General features: G+C 40.2%; 1 protein-coding gene across 1 annotated transcript in view; it reads left to right on the top strand.

Annotated features, from left to right (window-relative positions):
- The first annotated feature begins 13,286 nt into the window (after window positions 1–13,286).
- Window positions 13,287–25,418, top strand: part of smarca2 (SWI/SNF related, matrix associated, actin dependent regulator of chromatin, subfamily a, member 2) — a 37,759-nt gene continuing 25,627 nt past the window's right edge. The window contains exons 1-13 of the mRNA XM_044112073.1: window positions 13,287–13,438; window positions 14,403–14,663; window positions 15,393–15,525; window positions 16,243–16,695; window positions 17,996–18,097; window positions 18,334–18,580; window positions 19,312–19,438; window positions 20,639–20,812; window positions 20,911–21,084; window positions 21,844–22,014; window positions 22,576–22,626; window positions 23,147–23,277; window positions 25,217–25,274. Coding sequence (XP_043968008.1) covers window positions 14,430–14,663; window positions 15,393–15,525; window positions 16,243–16,695; window positions 17,996–18,097; window positions 18,334–18,580; window positions 19,312–19,438; window positions 20,639–20,812; window positions 20,911–21,084; window positions 21,844–22,014; window positions 22,576–22,626; window positions 23,147–23,277; window positions 25,217–25,274 — 2,055 coding nt within the window. The 5' untranslated portion in view covers window positions 13,287–13,438; window positions 14,403–14,429. The remainder of the gene's footprint in view (window positions 13,439–14,402; window positions 14,664–15,392; window positions 15,526–16,242; window positions 16,696–17,995; window positions 18,098–18,333; window positions 18,581–19,311; window positions 19,439–20,638; window positions 20,813–20,910; window positions 21,085–21,843; window positions 22,015–22,575; window positions 22,627–23,146; window positions 23,278–25,216; window positions 25,275–25,418) is intronic.

The raw sequence follows: 25,418 nt of genomic DNA, 5'->3' as shown, positions 1-25,418 counted from the left end.
TGACAAAACATACATCATCCTCTGTTTACACACACGCTATTAAGAGCGGTGTGCATTACAGCAAGTGGAAACCTGCGAACGATAAACCAGCACGTTTTCAGAAGATCATGGTGGGAAAAAAATGATTATGAAACTGAAATAAACCTTTTTTAATCTAACATGTAGAGTAAAGAAGAAATGTGACTTCAATAAAATCGGAGACAAGTCAAAAAGGTTCAGAGAGATAAACCAAAATAGAAAACCCAAAGTAAAGTTAAATTTTGACCTTACTTCAAACATTAAGTTGATTTAAATGCCTTTAATTATGCTTTCTATACTATAGAGTTTTATATAAATTAAATTAGATTTTTTCTCATGATAATCACCAAATAGATCAGGGAGTCAAAATTTTACTTGTGCAGCAGTGATTTGGGTTGTTTATCCTGTTACAAGAGAAAAATGGGGGTTCATTTTTAATCCCCATATTTTCCACTTCCAGCTATTGGCAACTGAATTTGCTATATATACATGTTTAGCTTCAAGCTAATTATTTATCTGTAAGCTAGTTTACTTTCAAACTAAATATTTAGCCCAGTAACTAAATATTTAGTTTTGTCCTCAAGCTTTAGCTACTAACCAAATATTTAGATTAGAACTAAATATTTAACATCAAGCCAAATATTAAGTTAGTGAACAATATAGTTTGATACTAAATATTTAGCTTGAAACTGAATATTTAATTTGAAACTGTGACATTTACAGATAAATAAAACATATGGTGAAAATATGACTTTGGAAAATGAACCCTGATTTCTTTTCTCTTATCGCAGCTAAATAAGAAATTACTGCTGCTAATTTTTGACTGTGTAACTTTACAACCTTTCCTCACGCTATGAGGAAAGGTTGTTCTGGATTCGTCCTAATCCAACTTTATGTTTTCAGTCTTTCCGATGCGAAAAAGAGCTCCTGTTTCCATTGTGTCCATGAAGCTCAGCACTGCCCCCTATCAGTGTGGCATGGTACTTTTTTTTTTATCACCCTCTGCATTTTCACTGCACATTAATGTTCCATCAGAAACACTAAATATGTCACACACATTCACTTTATACGTGAATGTGTGTGACATATTTATTACATGCTAACTGGGACGTTAGCATGTAATCAAACTTAGCGACGTAAAGAGAGCCAGCAGTGAGCATCTGCTAACTTCCTGCATCAGTAATCCAGCACCACCAGGTTCATTTCAGGGATTTTGACCACAAACATTTTAAAATTACACAGAAAATAAATGTATATACCCATCAAGTGGACAGAATTTCTCATTGTTAGTATCGTAACTTGTCAGGACGACACACAACCTCACCTGTGTTTACGTCACCGGTACAAATGTAGCAGAGTTTACACACAGGTCAAAACCCATGTGAAAAAACACTGCAAAATACCTTCATCTATCACTTCTGTCATGTTGCTGAACACATCTTTTGTTGAAATCTTCCCCAGTTAAAAGACACTTTGCTTCTGTAATCAACAAAGCATTTCAATTCACAATTGTCACTGCTGGACCAGTTAAAGTTTCCCTTTATGCAGCCCAATAGGGAGGATAATTCACAGTTTACTGGTTCTAACAGATTATTTACACAAAGCACTTCTTAATAGTTACAAAATATCACGTTCTGGCTTGTTTGTTAATTTTGTACCAGCATCAAGGGGAGAGCATCTCACTATCTGAAATATCTATTTGTTTTTACATAAAGTTTGAAGAACACTTAAAATATGTTTCTCTTTTACATTTTCATAAAGATTTATAAGTGATGTTCCATTTGTGAGCATGGCTGGAAGAAAGCATGCGCTCTTCTAATCCTAAAGATTTACTTATTTTATAACTATTTAAGGTTCTTTAGGTGTTCTCAGTTTTTATGTACAAGGGTATATAAACCTAACCCTATACCAAATCTTTAGTCTTTAAACTTCTCCTAACAACTAGCATGCTGCCATTAGCTCTAACAGTAGCTCTTATAGCTTGTACCTAAACATAGACAACAAGCTGCTAACCGCTACTAGCGACGCTGCAGTGCTAACTCTGATTTTATATTAAAATAGGTGGAAATATTTGTGCTGTTATAATTCTTAACTATTTCTCTAACAAAAACAATAACTGATTGTAAACAGGAAACTTCTGAGGGATCAGATTATGCATATTTTAAACTATTATGTTTCTGATTTCCTGAAGCCGCTAGCTCTGCTAACAGAAGCTCTTACAGAAATAGGAGCAACAAATGGAGATTTAGTTTCAGCTACATAATTTATAGGGTTGTTTTTCTGTTAAATTCTGTAAACACATTTCTGTTGGCATTTCTACAGGAAGAAAAAACTACTTTGCTCTTTGCTGCTTATTTATTTATTTTATAGTTAAGTTTCTACACCTGCCAAAGGAGGGAAGAAGCTGCAACTCCGTCAGTCTCCGCTTTATGTGTTCTCACATTCCTTTCTAAATAAATAATGCTTGGTTTTCTACATATCAGATTAGAATCAAGATATTTACATGTTTAAACTCTGGAATTGACAGGGAGTGTTTTCTTTTACCATGGCTGCATCATGATGTATTATAACATCTGAATCTCTTGGAAAAGACCTGAGAAGATCGATGTCTTTGTTTGATTTCTTCAGCCACTCTGTGGTGATTTGCTTATCTTGCAGGTTGAATTGTACTCAAGATGAATGGTGAATGATGATGGATCACCTTTTTACTTGCCAAGTATTTTTCTGAAAGTACCTACCGAACTGTTTCCAACACTTGCTTCACTGTGTAACTAAACCATATGGTGCTTCAAGTTAAGTTGAAACAAAACCTCACTTGTATTTTATGGGTATGAACTTGGAAAAAAAAGAAATAGATGAGATCCAGGAGTACTATAATTGAATGTTGTTTGTGGAAAAAAAAATCATCCAAATCACAATACAAACCTCATGCCACGTATTAAAAGACAGACAGCATTTTCCCCCTTCAGATGCCTGATTCTCCAAATACAAACAGACATGTTGCCTCTTTTTTAAGTGCTTAACACCACTAAGCCCACTTCTGTGCATCTGTTTGAGATGAAGTGGTGCTAACAGCTTACAGATGGTGACTGTTCCTGACGATGGGCAGGTATTCAGGACTGACTCCATCACCCCCCCATCGACTCACTGTGACAAGCCTGAAACACATGCTGCCTTTCAGCTTTCTGCTTCACTTCTGCTACAACTTGAAAGGCCTGGAAACACATTTGGATAAAAAGGTCCAAACTATCCAGTCTTGCTCTCTTTCATCTGTTTTCTCTGGTTCCATCGGGTTGTGAGAAGAGGACACAGCTCAATTATAGACGCCAGTAAACTTCCAGAAGCCATTTTTTCCTTACCTTAAAATGTTGCAGCAAAATGCATTAAATACTTTGTTCATTAATTTTTTAATTCAAATTTAGCAGAGTTAGGTTGTAACTAGTAACTTTTACTCAATTACATTTACTTGAGTAACTTTTAGGAGTATTTGTTCTATGCTGTACTTTTATCTTTTACGTGAGTGATTTTATTATGAAGTATCTCTAAACTGAGCAAAATTTCTGGATTCTCTACTGAGTGAAAAACAAACATGTTTTAACCAAACGGACACACACCTGCAGTTTTTGTTAAAGTTTCATAAGTTTTTATTGAAAGAAACTAATTTGGAAAAAAAGTACTTTTGCCTGATTTTATTTTGTGTTACTTTTATAAATTATTGTCATTTGGACCTTAAAAAACCAGAATTTCCACTAAAATTTATCTTTTGATGATGTAATTCTGAAATATGTATTTGAGGAAACCTTTTATCGAATACAATTTACTTTTCCTTGAGTTATTTTTTGGACAGATACTTTTACTTTTTTTTTTCCCACCAGGGGGTCTTTTTGTGGGCTCTAGTGTCCCTTATATGACAGTAGGCTGACAGGGGAGGGGGGAGGACATGCCGGCCGGGTCCGGGAATCGAACCCGCGATGGCCGCGTCGAGGACTCAAGGCCTCCAAATGTGGGTTGTACTATCCCCTACGCCACCACAGCACGCCCCAGATACTTTTTACTTTTACTTGAGTAAAATATGTTGAAGTAGTGCTACTCTTGAGTAGTTTTTTGGTACTTTAAGCACCTCGGAAATGTAGACATTTTACTGCAGAAAGTTGTCAATTTCTAAATGATCTCTCACACTGTGTGCAGATACAGATCATATGACTTTGTTCTTTGTATAACCTCTTTCAAAAAGAGGTTATTCTTAGTCATCTATCAATAGCTGCATCTCTAACTAGCTACATATAGGCTATCTATCTAGCTAACCAGAACTAGCCAGCTAGCCAGCTAGCTAGCTAGATAGCTCAATAGATATCCAAACTGACTGATATATTACCTTGTCAAACATGGGAAAAAATTATTCTAAATAACTAGATAGCGATTTAAATCTGGCTAGCTAGCTCCAGCTAGCCAACTAGCTAGATTGCTACCTAGAAAAATAGCTCTCTATCTATCTAGCTATTTAGCTAGTTGGCTAGCTGGATCTAGATACCGGTAGATAAATTGGCTCAGTCAATTCAGGCTTAATTGTTTTAGTTATGAAAAGTAAACATTAGATAAGAAAATAAGTATTACTTTGTATAAAGGATACAGAACAAGACTTGTTAAACCATAAAAGGCTTAGTTGAAATTTGATTTTATCATCTGTTAATAATCAACATCTGTTATTATCTGTCAGAGAATATTATCAAGCAGGGTCATCATCGTGCTGCTGCTTTCTTTCAGCCACAGCCACCAGATGTCCAGCAGGTTGCAATATTAAACAGCAGGCTTTAACAGTGAATGGCAGGGCACCTGCAACAAAGGCAACTACAAAGAGGCTTGCTCTGACAGCGTTTCCTTTCTTCACAGCCTCCGACATGGCCCCCGCACCATCTTGGAAAAAGATCTCAGTGCTGTTGCTCTGGACCAGATGCCGGTCCCCGGAGAGTCCTCCGAAAGCAGCTTTTGCAAACATGGAGAAACTGAGGTGGAATGATAAAGGAAGGCACTGGACAACCGCCTGTAAATCTGCTTGACGTTTTCCTTTCATGAGTTGCAGTTAAAGAGAGAAATAGCAAACACTTGTCAGAGCTTCAGGAGATCCAAAAAACAAAGCAAAAAAAACAAAACAACCTACAGCTGTCGTGATCTGTGTTTTTTGGGTTTATTTTGAAGTTTCCTGTGTGTCTGAGTCTCTGTGTTGTCCTGTCTCCCCGTGATTAGTCCCCAGGTGTGTCTCGTTCCCTGATTACCCTCTTGTGTATTTAGTGTCACCTGTGTGTGTCTGTCTTCGTCGGGTCCTACGTCAGTGAACGTCTTGTAACGTCTCAGTTCCGTCTCCGTCAGTCTGTGTACGTCGAGTCCTCGTTATATCCTGTTGCTACCTGTTGGGAGCATTAGCCTTCCGCTCCGTCAGTGCTGCCAGGTCTGTGGACTGTTTTTGTTTTGTTTTCCATTCATCATTAAACTCCTCATCTACACCACATCTGGGTCTGCTGCGTTTGCCTCACCACCACCACCCACACCTCCTTATGACAGAAGGACCCGACCAACACACGGTGAGGCACGCAGCCCAACATGGACCCAGAGGAGATGCAGGAGTTAAAGGACACCATACGCGAGTACGAGGAGGCCATGGCCAAGCCGTACATGGCCTGGCGAAGGCTCGGATTTGCCATCCGGTTGGGTCTGCTGCTGGACTACTGGGTTCCACGTTTTCCGCTTCCGGAGCTGGTGGAATTGCAGAGGGAGGCAGAGTGGGAGCGTGAGGCAGCGCTAGCAGTCATGGCTGGAGAACCGCTGCCTCCCAGACCCGAATCTCTGTCCTCCCGTTCCACCACACCAGCTCCGACATCTCCCGTGCCTCCCGAGCCAGCAGCAGCCCTTCCGCGGCCGGATCCGCCAGCACCGCTTCCGCGGCCGGATCCGCCAGCACCGCTTCCGCGGCCGGATCCGCCAGCACCGCTTCCGCGGCCGGATCCGCCAGCAGCGCTTCCGCGGCCGGATCCGCCAGCAGCGCTTCCGCGGCCGGATCCGCCAGCAGCGCTTCCGCGGCCGGATCCGCCAGCAGCGCTTCCGCGGCCGGAGCCCGTTCCTGCCGGCGCACCCGAGCCCGTTCCTGCCGCCGCTCCAGCCGGGCGCACCGAGCTCCCGTTCCTGCCGCCGCTCCAGCCGGCGCACCCGAGCCCGTTCCTGCCGCCGCTCCAGCCGGCGCACCCGAGCCCGTTCCTGCCGCCGCTCCAGCCGGCGCTACAGAGAGTGCTCCCCCCGAGACTCCTTGTGCTCCCCCCGAGACTCCCTGTGCCAGTCCCGAGCCCCTTCCCTGTGCCAGTCCCGAGCTCCTTCCCTGTGCCAGTCCCGAGCTCCTTCCCTGTGCCAGTCCCGAGCTCCTTCCCTGTGCCAGTCCCGAGCTCCTTCCCTGTGCCAGTCCCGAGCTCCTTCCCTGTGCCAGTCCCGAGCTCCTTCCCTGTGCCAGTCCCGAGCTCCTTCCCTGTGCCAGTCCCGAGCTCCTTCCCTGTGCCAGTCCCGAGCTCCTTCCCTGTGCCAGTCCCGAGCTCCTTCCCTGTGCCAGTCCCGAGCTCCTTCCCTGTGCCAGTCCCGAGCCTCCCTGTGCTCCTCGTCGCCGCCCCCGTGCGGCCCCAGAGACTCCCGGTGCTCCGCGGCGCCGCCGCGCGGCCCCAGAGACTCCTGTGCTCCTGTCGCCGCCCCTGCGCCCCAGAGACTCCCTGTGCTCGTCGCCGCCCGTGCGGCCCCAGAGACTCCCTGCTCTTCGTCGCCGCCGTGCGCGCCCCAGAGACTCCTTGTGCTCTCCTCGCCGCCGCCGCGGCGTCCGCCTCCTGCGCCCTGACGGCCGCCGGACAGCCTCCGTGGTTTCGCCTCCCTGCGCCGCGGGCGCCGCGGACCGCCTCACGTGGTTTCCGCCTCAGCGCCGACGGCCGCCGACCGCCTCCGTGGTTTCCGCCTCGGCGCCGCTGCGACGGCCGCTGGACCGCCTCCGTGGTTTCCGCCTCCGGCGCGCGGGCCCACCCAGTTGGGTTTGTTTTGTTTGTTTTTGGACTCTTGGCCTTCGTGTGCCTCCGCCCACCCGGTTGGGTTTGTGTTTTGTTTGTGTTGGACTCTGGCCCCCCGTCCAGCTCCCCTCCACCCACCCTTGTTGTGTTTTTCTGTTTTGGGCGTCTGGGAGCCGCCCTTTGAGGGGGGGGTACTGTCGTGATCTGTGTTTTTTGGGTTTATTTTGAAGTTTCCTGTGTGTCTGAGTCTCTGTGTTGTCCTGTCTCCCCGTGATTAGTCCCCAGGTGTGTCTCGTTCCCTGATTACCCTCTTGTGTATTTAGTGTCACCTGTGTGTGTCTGTCTTCGTCGGGTCCTACGTCAGTGAACGTCTTGTAACGTCTCAGTTCCGTCTCCGTCAGTCTGTGTACGTCGAGTCCTCGTTATATCCTGTTGCTACCTGTTGGGAGCATTAGCCTTCCGCTCCGTCAGTGCTGCCAGGTCTGTGGACTGTTTTTGTTTTGTTTTCCATTCATCATTAAACTCCTCATCTACACCACATCTGGGTCTGCTGCGTTTGCCTCACCACCACCACCCACACCTCCTTATGACAACAGCAGTCTTTCTGGTTCAGACAGATGATTTGAAAGATCTACACCGTGTACTAAATTATTATGCAAATTGGATTTAAGTGTCATAAAGATTACATATTTTGTTGTGCTATTAAATTTATAGATGGTTTTGTGTGTCAGGGCTCTTGGAATCCCTATAATTAATTTCAGAGAGCTGGTTGATTAGTTTGTCTGGTGAGCTCAATTAAAGGAAATCTACTTAAGAAGGATGTTCCACATTATTAAGCAGGCCACAGGTTTCAAGCAATATGGGAAAGAGAAAGGATCTCTGCTGATGAAAATCATCAGATAGTGTAGTGCCGTATGACAAGGTATGAAAACATTGGATATTTAATAAAAACTGAAGCGTTATCGTACTGTGAAGAGATTTGTGGCTGATTAAAGAACAAAGATGGTTTGTACAGATGAAGACAAAATGAGGAAAGTTTCTGTTAGACAAATTCATCGGATTAAGAGAGCAACTGTTAAAATGCCTTTATAAAGCAGCAAACAGTTATTTGAAGCTGCTGGAGCCTCTGGAACCTCATGGTGGAGGATCCTCCAGAGGCTTGTGGTCCATGAACCTACTACTGGGCCCCCAACCAGAACTCACAAGCAGAACCGGTCCCAGTGGGTCCAGCCGGACATGAAGATTCATTTTCTAACAGACTGTTCACTGATGACTGCTGTGCAACCCTGGATGGTCCAGATGGACGCAGTAGTGGATCGGTGGTGGATGGTCACCACGTCCCAACACGGCTGTGACGTCACAAGGAGGTGGTGGAGTCATGCTGTGGGCCGAAATCATGGGGAGAGAGAGAGATGGCCAGAGTTCAGAGTCCCTGAAGGTGTGAAAATGACCTCAGCAAGTATCTGGACTTTCTGACTGATCACTTTCTTTCATGGTTCAAAAAGAGCCGAACCTTCAGCAGTAAAATCATCTTCATCATGACAATTCAAAAATCTGATGCTGCAAGGAAAACCACTGTGTCATTACCATCACCAAATCTTACCAAGAACTTTTACTCTTGTTTCTAGTCCAATCAAAAATAAAACAACAAAATTGACTCACAGCAAGATATAGAAGCTTATTTTAATAAAATAAGTCCTTAATATTGTTGAGAAAATGCCGGTTCCTTTGGCAGATAAATTCACTTTTTATAACAAGACAAATTCCCCATGTTAAAGTGAAATAATCTGTCAGTGGAACTAGAACTAATATTGCTTTTCAACAATATTAAGTATTTATTTATTTAAAACAATCTCCTATTTCATGCTGTTATGTTACTTTTAGGTTCTAATATATATTCACTAAACCACAAATCCTTGGTAAGATTTTGTGTTTTTGCAGTGTTGACATTTCAAACGTTGACTCAAAATTAAAGCTACTGTTAAGTTAGGAAACAGAATATGAAAATTTTTAGATACCAAAGTCATCAATTTAGCTCTTAGTTTTTAGTTTTTGGATTTTAGTTCAAATTGATAAATATTTAAAATATCATAAAATTTATATTGAAAAGTTGCCATTTGATTATGAAATCTTTTGATTAGGATGCCAACACTGTAACATTCCAGACGCTGTTTGTTTGATCTTTTTCTCAAACTGACAGTTTGGTAAGATGATTTCACTATTTTTTTATATTTGTGAAATTTTGGAGAATAATAGTCTAATGAGTGCTGATACAGGCCAAACTTCTTCTTTTAAACCCAAATATGGCAGAGTGTATTTCTGTCACAGTAAGCAATAAATCAATTAACTCAAAGCATGATAAGTTTAATCAAACTAAAAAAGTTTATTTTTTACTTTTCTTTCTTTCTGTCATAAAATTGATGACAAAAGTCTTCAGTTTGGTGTTTTGGTCTCAAGTAGTCCATTTTTTGAAGGACAATTTTAAAATATAATTTTGTTGTTTCTGTTGTTTTGAATATTTAAAATGTCTTCCAGTTCCAGTGGTAAATGTTCATCAGAATTTAAAGTTTATTGATCTTTGAGGATTTATTCTTGCATCATTATTATGTCATTACCTCTATATTACTTGAAAATGGTCTCAAAAGAACAATATTGTCGTTTATCACAATAACTTCTGGGACAATTGATCGTCCAGTAAAATGTGTTATTGTGACAGGCCTTTCTGAGAATACACTAAAATGAAGTTATTTAGATATTCAGCTGCGCTGTAGAAAATATCACATTTCAAATCCACCATTGGTAAACTGTGTTTGGTTTTAACCAACATCCTTTTGGCTGCAGGATCTAAAACTAAATAATCAAACATTCCTCAAGGCAAAATGACAAAAAAACTGGAGATTAAGTCAGCTTATAATAATTCTTGCTAATATCAGTCATAAATTCCACACTAAATGTTTTAAGGATTGTGAAACAGACTCAAACAGTGTGAACTGTCGTATGTTGAACAAGCACATGAGCAGCATGCTGCCTGTCTCTGCTGTTTAAACAGTCACTTCATCATCAAACTCTGGGAAAAATAATAACTACACCGCAATGTGAGCATTGGTTATTCAAATGGGACGCTCAGGTGACACAGGAGAAAAGCAAACAGCATGCTGCCAAATGTGGCACATGTAAAACTAATTATAGCACACCTTTTGTTTGCACACACCTGCAGATTACTGCGCGGAGCGGAGCGGCATCGATGTCTGTGTTTCTGTAGCTGTCTGTCAGAGGCACAACATGTTTGAAAGGGGATAATCAAAAAAGATTAAATTATTTCATAACTTCATTAACACAGAATCTAGTATAATTTAATTTTGTTGTTCTTTCTAATAATTTAAATCAGGAATAACAGATTTGTTTTAAATTACCAAACAAATATGTAATTCTTTATTTTACAGTATCAGATGTTTTAGTTTTGTCTGATGAGAGACAAACAGGATTTTATTAGTGATTATATCAAATATAGCTACCACAAATGTAGTTCACATTCATTCTTCTAGAAAACAAGTAACTTTTATTATTCTTTCCTCTACATAAGTAGTAAAGGAGGTTTTCTAAATAAACACAATATATGTATATTTAAGGTGATTTAAGTACACCCCTAAAATACTTAAGAATGTATAAATATGTAAATGTACTGAAAGGTCAAAAATAATAAGATTGTTATGAAGAAGGATCAATGTTATTTAAAAACCTTTATGCTAAAATCTGTCAGTTATTGTTGTACAAAATCAGACACAAATTTTCTCCTTCACAAAGTAGATAAAGTAACATATTGAAATATTTATGAAACACTGCTGAATACATTTGAATATACTTGACATATATTTAAAAATGTATTTTGATTCGACACAACTAAGCAATCAGCTGGAAATCAACAAACCACATCCCAATGTGCTGCAATAAAAATGAAAAAAGTTTTGTATGCATTTTGCCAAAAGTATAATTTGCATTGAATATTTTTAATGGTTAAATAGTCTAAACCTAAAATGCAGTCACTTAATAAAAAACACAATTTTTTGGTTGGTTTGTTCAGGTTTCGCACAAATAAAACAGGATTTTAGAAGAAGAATGCACCGTCTTTGTACCTGAATATTCCATTGTTCCACCCATCCATTAAAAAAGGCCGGTTCCCTTTGAATAAAATGTCATGCCATTGACTTCCCGGAGACTTTTTATGGCAGGTTTCAAGGTGAATGGAAGCCACAACCACTAGTCCTTTCACTGACAAATGACTGCGGCCAAACCCTTTCCTGGCTCTGTGACTCTAAAGACGCTGGCGGCTGCAACCGCAAAGTTGATTTGATTTGTTTACTTTGGGAACAATTTACATTTGAGAACCCTCTGTGCATCCTTTCTGTAGATACATTAGAAAGAAGAGAATTGTTGAGGAGGGGAAGTAAAGATCAAAGTTCAAATGAGCGTTGGTCATTGACCTGTGAGTTTAATCAAATGAGGTTGGTGAAGCTTTTGAGCGTCTTCCCAGGTCATCCCAGAGTCACTGCTCATCCACAACGCACACATACCAAACTATTATTTTCAATAATAAATGACGCATTGCAAATCCTTCTGACTGAATAAAAAAAAAACATTTAAACATTTCCGATTGCTGCAAATGCATCTTCTTTCCCTTTAAATAAAGGTAACCTTTGACAGCTCATGTTTATACAAAAGGTATTTCTCAGAGTGAATGATGAGACATATTTTGAATACACATTTATTTAAGCTGACCAACATTATTTTATTTATTTGAATGAGGTACACTCGATGTCAAATACAAACAAATATTGAGCTGCAGGGAAAGAACAGGATAATAATAATACGACTGTTGAGGTTTAACAAAGAAATATCCAGTGAAAACAGCTTTATCTTTTCATCATGAAATCAAAACACAGTTTCTGATGTCAAAATGATGCAAATAAAGCTTTGCTAAACTTGTGTTTCATTTGCATGCCGAGCCTCTGGAACTCCACAATGCTATAGTCAGACTTACTGATATTTAAATACCAGCTACATAGTTTCAGACTCAACTCTTGTTTGTTTTGAGCTCAGGTGCGTGTTATTCATAAAGACTTGGTATTAAACTCCAGGGCCTTACAAAACCCATTTTTTACGACAACTGTGGATCAGTGCTGCCATCTAGTATTCATTTAACGAACTGCCTACAGAAACTAAAACATGCCACAACATTTAACCTAAAATACATTCACTAACAAAAATTCACCTTTGACGACAAACAATATTTCACAATTGTGGCAATGAAAACACAAATTTCATCTAATTACATTTCTTAACACCAATAAAACTTGAAATTTAAGATTTTTAATCCAGAAATACCTACAAAACAATATGTTAGTGTTTAGAAGTATGAGCTGGTGTCAAGTTATGCTGGGAAATTAAATTAGCATCTCCATGAAGTTTGTTAGTAGAAGAAAGCATGAAGAGAGCAGCACTGCAGCCCTTTTCATATAAAACCAATATCTGACTTTTTGAACCAGTTCTGATCTTTTCACACCCAGAAACATCCAACCTGTGCCATCCATATGGAACTAATTCAGAAGCAGTCGGATTGAATTAGTAGTGTGAACAACTATGCAAAAAAAAAAAAAAAAAATAGATTTCAGAAAAAATAAAAACAAAAATAAAAACTGCTAGAACTGAGCATCAAGACATGTTGTGGACACCTTAGGATAACTGTTGACTGAACAACTGTAGTCAGTAGTTTTCTACGAGATTAAAAGGGCCATAACATAATTCTTATCAATCAATGAAACTTTAGTTGGGTCAATTTTGGATTATTTCTTACTTTAATAAATACAGCTAATTATCAAAACTAGCAATAAAATAAACATTGAATTGCCCTGTGATGGACAGGGTTTATACCACCACTTGCATAAAGGATGTGACAGACAACAGATGAACTTGAATACACAATACATAGTTATTGTGTAATGAGTCTGCATAAGAGTTCCACGTGTTGAATATAAATACTGAAAAAAAAAATCTTAGTACCTTTCTATAACCCAAATGAGTGTAAACAGAAAAAGTAGATCCAGGTTTCAGAAAAGAGCTCTAACTCCCGATAATAATTGGCAATAGAGAATGCACACGCCCATATAAACAAAACAAAAAGACTGACTGATATTCACCCAATCATCAACGTCGGGAGGCGGAACTTCCGGTGACATTGACAAATCAGTGTCGGCAAGGCGAGACGAGAGCAAACTGAATATGACAGCAAAACAACACCGAGGGGGGAGTTAACTTCTAGACACCCGTCATATTTCTGAAGAAACGTTACAGTAATCCCTTCTAACAGTGTGCGGTTTTACTACAACTGAAAGGTAAAATAATTCACGTCGCTATTTTTTCCTAATCTTTACGCTTTTCTTATAACTCTGCGCGGTGTTCATCTGTCCAAACTTTGTGACACGGAACACATCACAGGGTAGCAGTGCGAAACGACAGCTAGCAGGCTAAGCTAGCTAGCTGCTAGCTACGTTCTCGCTCGAGCCAAGCAAACACCTTTAAAATCGGCTCAATTATTTGCTCTGCGACGCTCCGTCTTTCTGAGCGTCGTATTTAACTTGCATTACGTCTCTAAAGGTGCTGGCACGACGCTGACAAAAGCCCGACTTTCATCTTAAGTTTGATTTTTGTCTGCACATGATGGCCACCAGTTTTTTAGGGAAGCCATGATGATCCAATCAGAGTCGCTTCTTCATGTTGATAGTTCACTAGCTAACGGTCATACAATTGTACAGGAATGTCTCAGAGATCCCGTTGTATGTTTAACTTTAACCTTTATATTTTGTTATTTAAATACAGGGGTTTATCAGCGGCAGTGTGCATTTCAGTCTTTTAATCGATAGAACATTGAACTATGCGTCTGTTATGTATGTTGCTATTGTTAACCTGGACGAACTCCCTTCACCGAGGATGTCATTTTTACACTGTACCGAAAAATCTGTTTTTAGTATTGACAGCATATTTAAAACAATAACTTTTTATCAGGAAAAGACAGCAATAAACATTACACACTTCCAGTATTTGGAAGATTAGTAATACTGCCATTAGAAGACTTTTCCCCAGTTCTATCACAATATTTGAAATTTGAATATCTAAAGATATGTTTTTAAAGTGTTTTCTGATTTGATTGAAAACAGAGTTGGAATGATGTTAGATTTTATGATTTTATTATCTGGTTGACAAAAAATTAAATAGTACATATAAAATGTTTTCCTTTTTTGTTTCTGCTTGTTGTTTACCTGGTTTAAAATCCAATACTTGTTGTTTATTCCCCCTCAGCTGACTGGTGTCCTCTCAGTCCGGTAGATGTCCACGCCGTCAGACACGTCAGGTGGCATGTCCCATCCTGGCCCCTCACCAGGGGCAGGCCTGTCCCCAGGGCCCATCTTGGGCCCCAGCCCCGGACCCGACCCTTCACCAGGTTCTGTTCACAGCATGATGGGCCCCAGTCCTGGACCAGGGACACCCAACACACCGCACGGCATGCAGGCCCAGGGACAAGGCGATTACTCTCAGGACAACATGTATCCTATGCATAAGGTCGGCTGCCACTTCCACTGCCTCACTGAGAGTTTAACAGTTCTTTGTTGATGCACTGACTAAACATCTGAAGCAATTCAAACTATCTGCATGCAATTCATTTTTTTGTAAGTGGAATGAAGTTAAATTTTCTGCTAAATTCGATTTTTATCAAGTGATTGTCCTCACTTCTATTCAAAAATATTTTATTCATCCCAAAAGGAAATCAAATGTTGTAATTCATGACAGCCAAGTATCTTTAAAAGAGTCGTCGTAGAAGTTGATGCTGTAAGTTGCTACAGGAAGGTTCTCCGGTAGCAGTCAGTATGGCAACAAATCTGGAAATGCTTCTGACTGAAGACAGTTGTTTCTGCTTCTCTCTCTGCTCTGCATTCATGAAGCTCCCTTTTCAACTCCTGTGGGATTTGGGGTTGTAGTTCAGATATTATGTGAACCTTAAAGAAACTAATTAGCTGCTGAAGGGAGTAAAAGTGATACTTTGCTGCTATGGTTACAAATCATAATAAATGTTAAAAGCAATAAAAAGAAAGAGCAAAAGACCTACGAGCTGCAAAAGCAGAGAGATTAATTGTAAAAAAATAAATAAAATCAACCCCAATCAAAAAAGATAAAACAAAAGCTATAAAAAACTTGTTAATATATTTACTAACAGTCAGATTTATCCAGCAGACCAGCGTTTTAAAACAAGAGCAGCATGACCAAGTCTCCTGTTTCTCTGTCTTGTTTCAGCCCATGGAGGCGGCCATGAATGACAAGACGATGGCCGAGGCGATGCATTTCAGTCACATGAAAGGTGTCGGCATGCGATCCCTGCACAGCGGCATGGGGCCTCCTCAGAGCCCCATGGACCAGCACAGCCAAGGTGAAGCTCTGGCTGTAAAATTCAAATAAATATTCAAAGTTCAGCTTTATTTTTGATGCCATCATCCAGTTATCAGTGATAAAATCTGTTAATTATATAGAAGAAATGACAACTAATAACCCAAAACCGAGAAAGCAAAGATTATTATTATTATTATTATTATTATTATTATTATTATTATTATTATTATTATTATTATTAAGAAATAAATACTAGTCTTTACTCCTCTTGAAATAAAACAACCACAGTCTGCAATGTATTTTAATGTTTTATGGGAGAAACCAACAGGAGTTATATGTTAATGGAAGCTACATGATAAATGTTTTTAAAAGAGCGGCTAGCATTTGTGTTCATCATCTTTTATTAGAGGTCATGTTAATAGTGAAATAATCTGACGGTGGAATTAGGACTTTTTAAAATCAATCCTGTGAAATTAATGACTTAAAACAAGTTTCTGTTTCTTGCTCAAAAGTTAGTTTTGTCTTACTCAAGTGTTATGAGATATTTGCACTAGAAATTGGATAAAAACACTTGGTAAGATTTTGTGTTTTTGCAGTGAACAGAAATAAATAATACATTTATATATCTAACAAAATATCTGAACATCTTGCAGATCTCTGTTGGTCTGTCACAAAAAAAAAGTAAAATACAAATTTCATGCTGATGATTGTGAATTTTCTGAAACATGAAACTTTTTGTGGGGTTTTGTGGGGTTAGGATACATGTCTCCACATCCATCCCCAATGGGAATCCATGAGCATGCCTCCAGCCCCATGTCTGGAGGTGGAGGCGGGCCGACCCCGCCCCACATGCCTCCATCTCAGCCCGGCCCCATGATGTCCATGGACCCTCAGGGAGGCATGGCCAGCATGTCGGGGATGGGCCAGCCGGGGCGCGGCCCCTCCTCCTTCAGCCCCGTCCAGCTGCAGCAGCTCAGGGCGCAGATCCTGGCCTATAAGATCCTGGCCCGCGGGCAGCCGCTGCCCGAGAACCTCCAGCTGGCTGTTCAAGGCAAAAGGAGCCTACCCACGATGCAACAGCAGCAGCAGGCGCCACTGCCGCCGCAGCAGCAGCAGCCACAACAACCACAGCAGCCGCAGCAGCAGCCGCAGCCGCAGCAGCAGCAGCAGCAGCAGCAAGCATCTGGTGCTAGCCCATACAGGCCTTCAGGTAGGAAGAGCAACCAGACAGGATTTAATGACGGGTTTCCCTTTTTCAGTCGATCAATCATGTTTATTTGTAGCACATTTCATCAACAGGGCAGTTCAAAGTGCTTTACATCATAAAAATACAAAGCCACAGAACACAGTCAACCAGTAAACATGACATTTTGTTAAGTGTAACGATGCACCAATTTCAGTTTTCTGGCCGATCGCCGATTACCAAACCTAATCTGCTGATTCTGATTTTGGCTGATACCATTTATTTTGTCTGAAAAGTAGCAAAGTCTAACAAGAAAGTTGCTGAGTTGGCGACAGTGAAGTGACTGTCGTTAAACTGCAAGCATGCAGACCTTACCTGGTGGGCCGTCTGTCAGTCAAACCTCTCACTGCAGAGCAGAAGAGAGAGCAGCTGAGTTTTAGACCTTTGCCGAGGAAAACATGGCTTGACATGTTAATATCAGCCAATCACCCAAAATTAAGAAAATCGTCGCTGATAAATTGGCCGACAGATAAATTGGTGCCAACTTTACACATCAGAATGGTGGTGAGTGTTTCATTAATTATTGTTCAAAAGCAACTCGACCAGCTGGCTTCTTAGCCTGGAACTCGGTGTTTCAGCTGTTCTGCAGTTTTCTGGAAGTTTGTTCATATTTGTGGTGCATAGAAGCTGAATGCTGCTTCTCCATGTTTGGTTCTGGTTCTGGATGCAGAGCAGAACCAGAACCAGAAGACCCGACACAAGGTTGATACAACAACAGCAGGTCTTTAATGTATTTTACTTGGCAAAATGTTTTTGCAACATTTTAAAAAAATATTTATGCAAAAATAAATAAACCGAAACAACAAATAAAATGAATTATGAAGTTTCTTAGTTGAAACTAAAACACCAAACTGAAAACTTTTATCAACCAATTTTTGGTAGAAAGAGAGAAAAGAGAAAAACAATAAATCTATTGAGTTGTTTTAATTTATCATGAGATTATTTGTTGCAACAGGCATAGACCTTTTTATTACCTGAAGATATGAAAACATGATTTAATTTCAACAATAATTAATTTTTCTAATAATGCAGCTCTTTTATCTGTTTCCCACTTTATAAATGACACAAATGCATTCAATAATAAAAAATAAAGTAAGTTTTTATACATATGGCTACAGCTTACAGCTGTTGTGGTATTTTTACATCTCCAGCGTTTATTTGAAGTCAGAAAGCATCTCCTGGTTGTTGCTGCTTTCTTCAGCCCACCTTGTCATTTTCAGAAAACTTGTCCGGTTGTCTGTTGGATCTAACTGGTTTTGTCTGAAAGGTATGTCGATGGCTCCCATGAGCGGCCCCCAATCCAGCCCCTGCCCAACACCAGCCCTGCAAGGACACAATCAAAGCACCGGAGCCAAGCCTTGGGCTGACGGTGAGTCCTCAGGCTGTTCCTCTCTGACCTGGAACAGAAACCGACTCCTGTGTCAGTTTCTGTTCCAGCCTCAGCAGCTTGTAACTTTTACAAGCAACATGTTTTTCAAATATTTGTTAAAGTTGTCACTTTTGTCATGTCGGTATAATATGAAACCGAAAAGCTCCTTCACATCATGTACACACTAAAGATTAGCGAAGGGTGAGATCTTTAAAAGTCTTATTTTATTTTTCCAGGTCAATCTAATGACAATCAAGCACAGAAGCACCTCACCCCGGTCCCCAGTGGCCGTCCGTCTCCCGCTCCCCCCCAGGCGCCTGTAGGGGCCCCGGGCCCCGTCCCGGGGAGCTCAGGGGCCGTTCACCCTCCAGGGCAGCAGGTGTCCCCCATGCTCCAAATGCAGCAGAAACAGAACCGGATCACACCGGTCCAGAAGCCCCAGGGTTTGGACCCGGTGGGAATCCTGCAGGAGAGAGAGTTCAGGTAGAGTTTGGACCAGAGCCACAACTTCACTATTCTTACTTTTCTTTGAAACAAAAATATAAAGTGTCACAGTTTTTATTTTTCCTAGTCTAAAATGTGAAAACTGAAAATGAAGATGAGATCTGGAACAAGGCTTCTGTCGTCCCACACTGTTAGATTTCATTAAAACATATTAAAGTTCATTTCTATGAGATGTAGCTGTTTATCAGAGGAATGAAATTCTCTGGAGCTTGAACTGAAATCATTGAAAATTAATCATAAAAAAATGATCTACCAAACTGTGTCTCCTTCAATCTGATAGAAACCGAAGGGTCTGGTGGAGGTCCTGTTTAGTCTCAATTTGGATAAATGTTCTATAAATTTAGTTCATTTGCTATTTAGCTATGATGAATTTAACAAACATGGGAGAAATTAATCTAATTTTGGCATCTGTAACAGGTCTGTAACACACCTGGCCTCAGTTTGTGACGATGGTACGTAAACTGGAGATGTTGCAGTTTTTGTTGACTGTTTCCAGACTGAATTTAGTTTTTTTTGATTCTCTTTAGTTTTGGTTACTCCCTAACAATCTGTGATTAATGTCTCCATTCTGCCGTTGTTCCTTCTTATGGTTGGACAGCGAATGCAATAATCGTAAATTGAAAATGTGTTTCTTGCAGTGATTTCTGTTTTCTAAAACCTATAAAGGTGCATTCTGTGTCTTTTTGTAACGGCGTGATGGTCTCTGTTAGACTGCAGGCCCGGATCGCTCATCGGATCCAGGAACTGGAGAGTCTGCCCGGCTCTTTGCCTCCGGACCTCCGAACTAAAGCGACGGTGGAGCTCAAGGCGCTGCGGCTGCTCAACTTCCAGCGGCAGGTAGGAGAACTGGACCTAAATGAAAATGTTTCGGCCTCCAGTTCAGAACAGGAACTTTAATCCAGCAAGTCTTAGTTTTCTAAAAACAACAAAAATAATTAACAGCAACTTTTGCAGGAAAATTAATCAGATTTTCTTCAGGACTGCCACTAAAGACTGACTTGTTTTATTCTTTTTGGCTTTATTGAACTTTTATTTTATTCAAAAATGATACATTTCACTTACAGGTGAGTTTTTTGTAACAGTTTTTTACTGCAAACCAGGACATAAAATGAACAAGAAAGACATTTGCTACAGTGCTATCTAGATTGTTTAGCCATGACTGAAACAGTTCCCCTCTTTACTTTAACATCTGTTGTCACTTTTTCTTCCTGTCATGTAAACAAGCGATTAAAAAAGCATAAAGTCGAGTCATTTTTTAGATCTTCTCCAAAAGAAGAAGATCTTATGTGACTCGTGTTTGTACTGTTGAAACCAGATTTTCACTTTCACTGAATAAAAAGTCACATTTTTTTTTCACTATCTGAAGTTAAATCAGACTAAACTTCTCCATTGTAGGTTAGTTGGATTTTCAAAAATTATCTATATTTGACAAATGTCAGAAAACAAAGCAAAAATATTTTTGAAATATTTTTGTAACTTTCTTCTCTATGAAATACTTCTTTCCATTTAATTTCTTTTTACTAATAAAAAATGTATTTTTATGCTACAGCTATGTTTTCATTCAATTGTCACACAAATTATGAACAAACTTTTCAAACGTCGTAAAAAAGAAAATGACCATTAGGAGCTCAAACATTTATAGAAATGTGGTTAGTATTATAAAAATGTTAAATAACTAGTGGTTGTTAAAAGTTAACACCACCTTTAGCATGCTCAGCATTATTACACATGTCTGTAATAAACAGGAAGTACAGGTTGCTAACTAGCATAAACCACAAATCTCAGGAAGATGAAGAGTCCGTTTGGAGTTTGAACTCTTCAGTTTTCTGCTTCTGGTGAGGCTCAGACCCACCAGTGGATGGAAAAGTTCGCTACGTCAGAACTTACTAAGAACTCAGAGCCTCAACATTTTGGGAAATGAAATCACTTATTTCAAATTTTAAGCCCTTTTGAATGTGATACTTAATAATGTGCATAAAAAAAGCATCGATGGAAACTTTTTTTCTTCTTTTTTATGTAATCGGACGTAACGTCCAGCTGAGGCAGGATGTGGTGGCGTGTATGAGGCGCGACACGACCCTGGAGACGGCCCTCAACTCGAAGGCGTACAGGCGCAGCAAGCGGCAGACGCTCAGGGAGGCGCGCATGACGGAGAAGCTGGAGAAGCAGCAGAAACTGGAGCAGGAGAAGAAGCGGCGACAGAAACACCAGGTGAGCCTCTGAGCAGAGGGTCAATGTGTAGCTTTTAGTGTGAAACGGTAAAAATCCTGAAGATTTTTAAACCTGAATCATTGTTGCTTGGTTTGCAGGAATATCTCAACAGTATTCTCCAACATGCCAAGGACTTTAAGGAATACCACCGCTCGGTGTCCGGGAAAATCCAGAAACTCACCCGAGCCGTCGCCAACTGGCACACAAACACCGAACGGGAGCAGAAAAAGGAGACGGAGCGGCTGGAGAAGGAGAGGATGAAGAAGCTGCTGGTAAGTCTGTGGCTACATCAGCCACTAAAGGACAAAAGCAAATTATTTGCCTCGAGGTTTTGTTAAATTATGTCTTGCTGTTCAGTGCGCTGTGTTTCAGCCGGACGATTATTTCTGTTGCACAACGATCTGACTTCCACCAGTGAGCTGGTGACAAATGCTAAGTGCTGTTAGCAGCTATGGAGGAAGACGCACCGCCGAAAAGAGAGCGCTCACTCTGGGAAATATTATTTTAAACTTTTATCACTTAAAATGACTTCCAAACCTGACTTTGCTCTCTCTAGGCTTTGGAATATAATTTAGCTTAATATCTTCTGGCTCCATTTTGTTGCTTGGTGGTCTAGAAGAGTAATAATGTGCAAAAAAATAATAAAAAATAGATTATCTAAAATATATATATATATTTAGTTGTTTGAAAGGCAGTGCCTCATTTTAATCTTCCTTTTTAATTTTTAAAATTCAATATGAAATGTTTTATTTCTCACTGAGCGTGTTCTTTGTATTTTAAGTAAGGAAATGGTTTCTTTAAAAAAAGGAACTGAATTATTTATTTGTTACTGCAAAAGGGGGAAATTACTATTACTAATAAAAGGGTTTAGAACATCCATAAACTGAATCCATTGACAAGGTTTAGGATTTGTCTCCTAGCTGTTGTTTGTAGTAGTTTTAGAGATTAGGACGTTGTGTCCGTTTTGAACTTGAGGGCTGCATTAGGAGTCTGAAGGTGAACTAATTACCCTCCTGTCACCGTCTGTCCAGGAAGAGGATGAGGAAGGCTATCGAAAACTCATTGACCAGAAGAAGGACAAGCGTCTGGCCTACCTGCTGCAGCAGACGGATGAATACGTGGCCAACCTCACCACTCTGGTGTACGAACACAAAGCCGCTCAGGCTGCCAAGGAGAAGAAGAGAAGGAAGACGAAAAAGAAGGTGGGAAGAAGTTCTGGGTTTGTTCTTTTCTCCTGGCAAAGGCTCTCAATCCCAGAACCAAAAATATATATTCTTTTTTAGAAAATGTTTCTATAATATTTCTGTAACACTGGTAGCCTGTATTTACAGACAGAAAATGGGCAAAGAAAGGAGAAGGTGGAAACATGCAGCCAAAGGCACCAAAACTATTTACTCTTGATTAATTTTTTTGTCGTTACCGTAATGTTGTTTATGTAAAACATAAATTAAATGTGTATCATTAATCCTGTTCGTTTTGAGCAGTGGTGGACAAACTTCCACTCATAGCAGAGCTCCTTTATCAGTTAGCACTTCCTCCTAACTTTTAAAATATTTAGCACAGTTAGCTTCCTCTAAATTTATTCTGGATAAATTTGAAAGGGGAATTTTTTGATTTGTTTTATGAACTCAGTTTGACGTCTATGTTGAAGTTTTGGATATAAACTGTTAAAACTTCTTCAAGCAGCTAAGCAGTGACATTCATGCTCTTATTTTGAAGGGGGTGAAGATCATTAATAAAGCAGTTTTTCTTTTCATTTCCAGAAGGTGGAGGGAGACGGTGAAGGTACCAGCGCCATTGGACCGGATGGCGAGGTTAGTCACTGTATTTGAATGTTGGTGTTTTTCCACCTTTTGTTTCTTTTTTCTGAAATGTTGGTCATGTACTTCCTCTCTAGAAGTGAATATGCAGCTCTGCTCTCACTTCAGAGCAGAGAGAAAAATGTTTTAGTGACTGTTGACTCTTTATTTTCCTCTCATCAGTAATAAAACTTTAAAACTTTGGTTTTTTCAATATGGGTGAACCTGGTGAGTTTAGAGCTGAGACCAAAGCAAACTCAGAAAAACATGGAATATTGCATCGATTGGATTAAGAGACTTTAATCCAACTCCAAGGCAGAAATAGATTTTCTACTTAGTGCTGAAATCTAAAGTTTCAGTTTCCTGTTTGGTCTGTTTTATCAAACAGTACAGATTAATTGCTTGGTCTTAATCTGTTTGCCTTTTTATTATTTGCATCTTTAGAGACAAAAACCTGTCGGAGAGTTTTGTGAAGCTGCGTAGAGTTTGTTTCCTTTTTTCTGCTAAAAGCTCAAAGCGTCTCGTTGTGTTGCAGCCCATGGATGAGAGCAGCCAGATGAGCGAGCTGCCAGTCAAAGTGATCCAGACGGAGACCGGGAAGGTTCTGCAGGGGACCGATGCCCCCAAGTCCAGCCAGCTGGAGGCTTGGCTGGAGATGAACCCTGGGTGAGAAGCCATACTGTTACGCTGAGCCGGTATCAGCTGCAGAACCCTTTATCTGCTCTGAGCATGTTGACAGGCAGATTTATATGGAAATAAATGGGAATAGCAAACCAGGGCTGGATCACTGTTTCTCCTACTACTGCTGAATTATTTCAATGGCTTCAGTTTGTAAAAATAAATAGGTTTCTTATGCTGTCTGGAAAAGACTAGAGCTTGATTCTGAAAAATGTTTAAACATGCATTTGAGATGGAAAGTTTTTTTTCTTTTCTGACTCACTTTAATCTTGTCCAGAGCGGTCTGTGATTTTTAGCAGACTGTAGTTGACAGGCAGAGGCTGAAAGGATAAACTGGAGCTTTGCTGTGATACGTTCAGCCTTCCTGGGATCTGCTGGAGTCTAACTCTGTTCAAAACTATCGGCCTGAATGAGCAGCAGATGCATTTCTGTAGAAAGTTTCCTTTTAAACAGCTTCTTTGACCTCTTTATGCTCCGTCTGACTTCACTTGGAACACATCACTGATCCTGAAAATGGCTAAATTTGATCCGACTTCTCTCAGTAATAGCATCCACACTGAAGAGTGTCATCTTTTAAGTCTGATTACGCGCTTGTCAAGCTGAAAATATGCCTGTACTGGTTTCTAGCAGAATTAATTTATCAGACAGACACCAAATTAAATTAAATTAACAGTAAAATCCCTTCCTTTATTCCACATCACATCTGAATTTCTGTACAACTCATCGACCAAATTGGCTGTCAGAGAACCAACTCATAAACACGCTCACTCAAAACTAAAAAAAAGATCATTAAATATTTATAGGGAGAAGAAGATTTTAACCTGTCTGAAAATGGAGACTATGCAGATGATATTCAGTTTTACACATAATTTTAACCAAACGAAAAGGTCTCAGCTCCACCGTTTGTTAAAGTTCTGAGACGCCGTTTAACGGTGGATTTTCTTCAATTAAATTAAGATAAAACTGGAATATTTATTGTTGCGCCACAAAAATGCACATATAAGATAAAGGAGACTCTCTTGGGGACCATCTAGAGTCTCTGTTTTGTTCTTGTTTTTAATCATTGTCAAGTTAAGCTGCATTGTCTCACGTCCTGAACTGGGAATAATTATTCATCCTTTTGTTTCAAAACAATTGGAATATTGCAATGAATTATGGGTAAGTCTTATCAAAACCTCCTGAGAGCTTTTTCAAAGTAATCAAATTACTGCTGCCGGGCTTCTGGTTAGTTTAAGAGTCTGTTTTTGACTTGGTGAGCAGTTCATGGGCAGACAGGCGGTATCACAACGTTTCTGCAGCCAGATGTGCACGGAGGATCCCTGATGTTCTGCTGATGGCTCCCCATGCTAAAGTGAAGAAACGAGGAGACAAAGCGTTCTGTTCAGTGGCCTCCAGAATCTAAACTTCTCTTCCTTTTGGTTTAAAATTGGTCGACTTTAAAAGCCAGTCCAAAAAATACTTTTCAAATCTGCTTTTTATTTACTTGTGTTTTTATTAGGGTGAACCGATGAATCACCTCTGATTACTTTCATTTTGGGTGAGCAGCTGATACCTCAATATGAAACTGATGTCATCTCTGATTTTCTGTAGAATAATGCAAACCAGATGTGAAATGTTGAGCCGTTACAGATTCTGAAACAGAATCTCTGACATCTCTGTTTGAGATGTCAAAAAAAAACTTTTAAATGATTTAAATGTCTATATTGGCATAAAATCTACTGGAAACATTAAAAAAGTAAGTCTGTAGGAACCTGTTGATCTCTCCTACTGAGCCTTAGACTCTGACCTCCATGCAGATTGTTCTGGTTTTAAATGAAAAACCAAATCAAGCGGTCTGCAGCCGTTCCTCGTGATGTTTCTGTTTCTGCCTGTTTTCTGAAATCTTCCCTGCTGGTAGAAACTTCCTGTCTGTTTTTGTTCTGACCAGGTATGAAGTCGCTCCCCGTTCAGACAGCGAGGAAAGCGGCTCAGAGTTCGAGGAAGAGGTCAGTGACCTTCATCAGAATCATGTTCTGCCCTGCTTTGAATCAGCTGCCTGCTGGTTGTATGTGAACCGGTTCCTCCACCAGGGGGCGGTAGCTGCAAGCTTTAGCATTTGATGTGTTTGGAGTTTTTTTTTTTTTTTTTTT

The sequence above is a fragment of the Gambusia affinis genome, linkage group LG03 (assembly GCF_019740435.1).
Source record: "Gambusia affinis linkage group LG03, SWU_Gaff_1.0, whole genome shotgun sequence".
NCBI classification, from domain to species: Eukaryota; Metazoa; Chordata; class Actinopteri; order Cyprinodontiformes; family Poeciliidae; genus Gambusia; species Gambusia affinis.
This window is presented reverse-complemented; position numbering and strand designations above follow the sequence as displayed.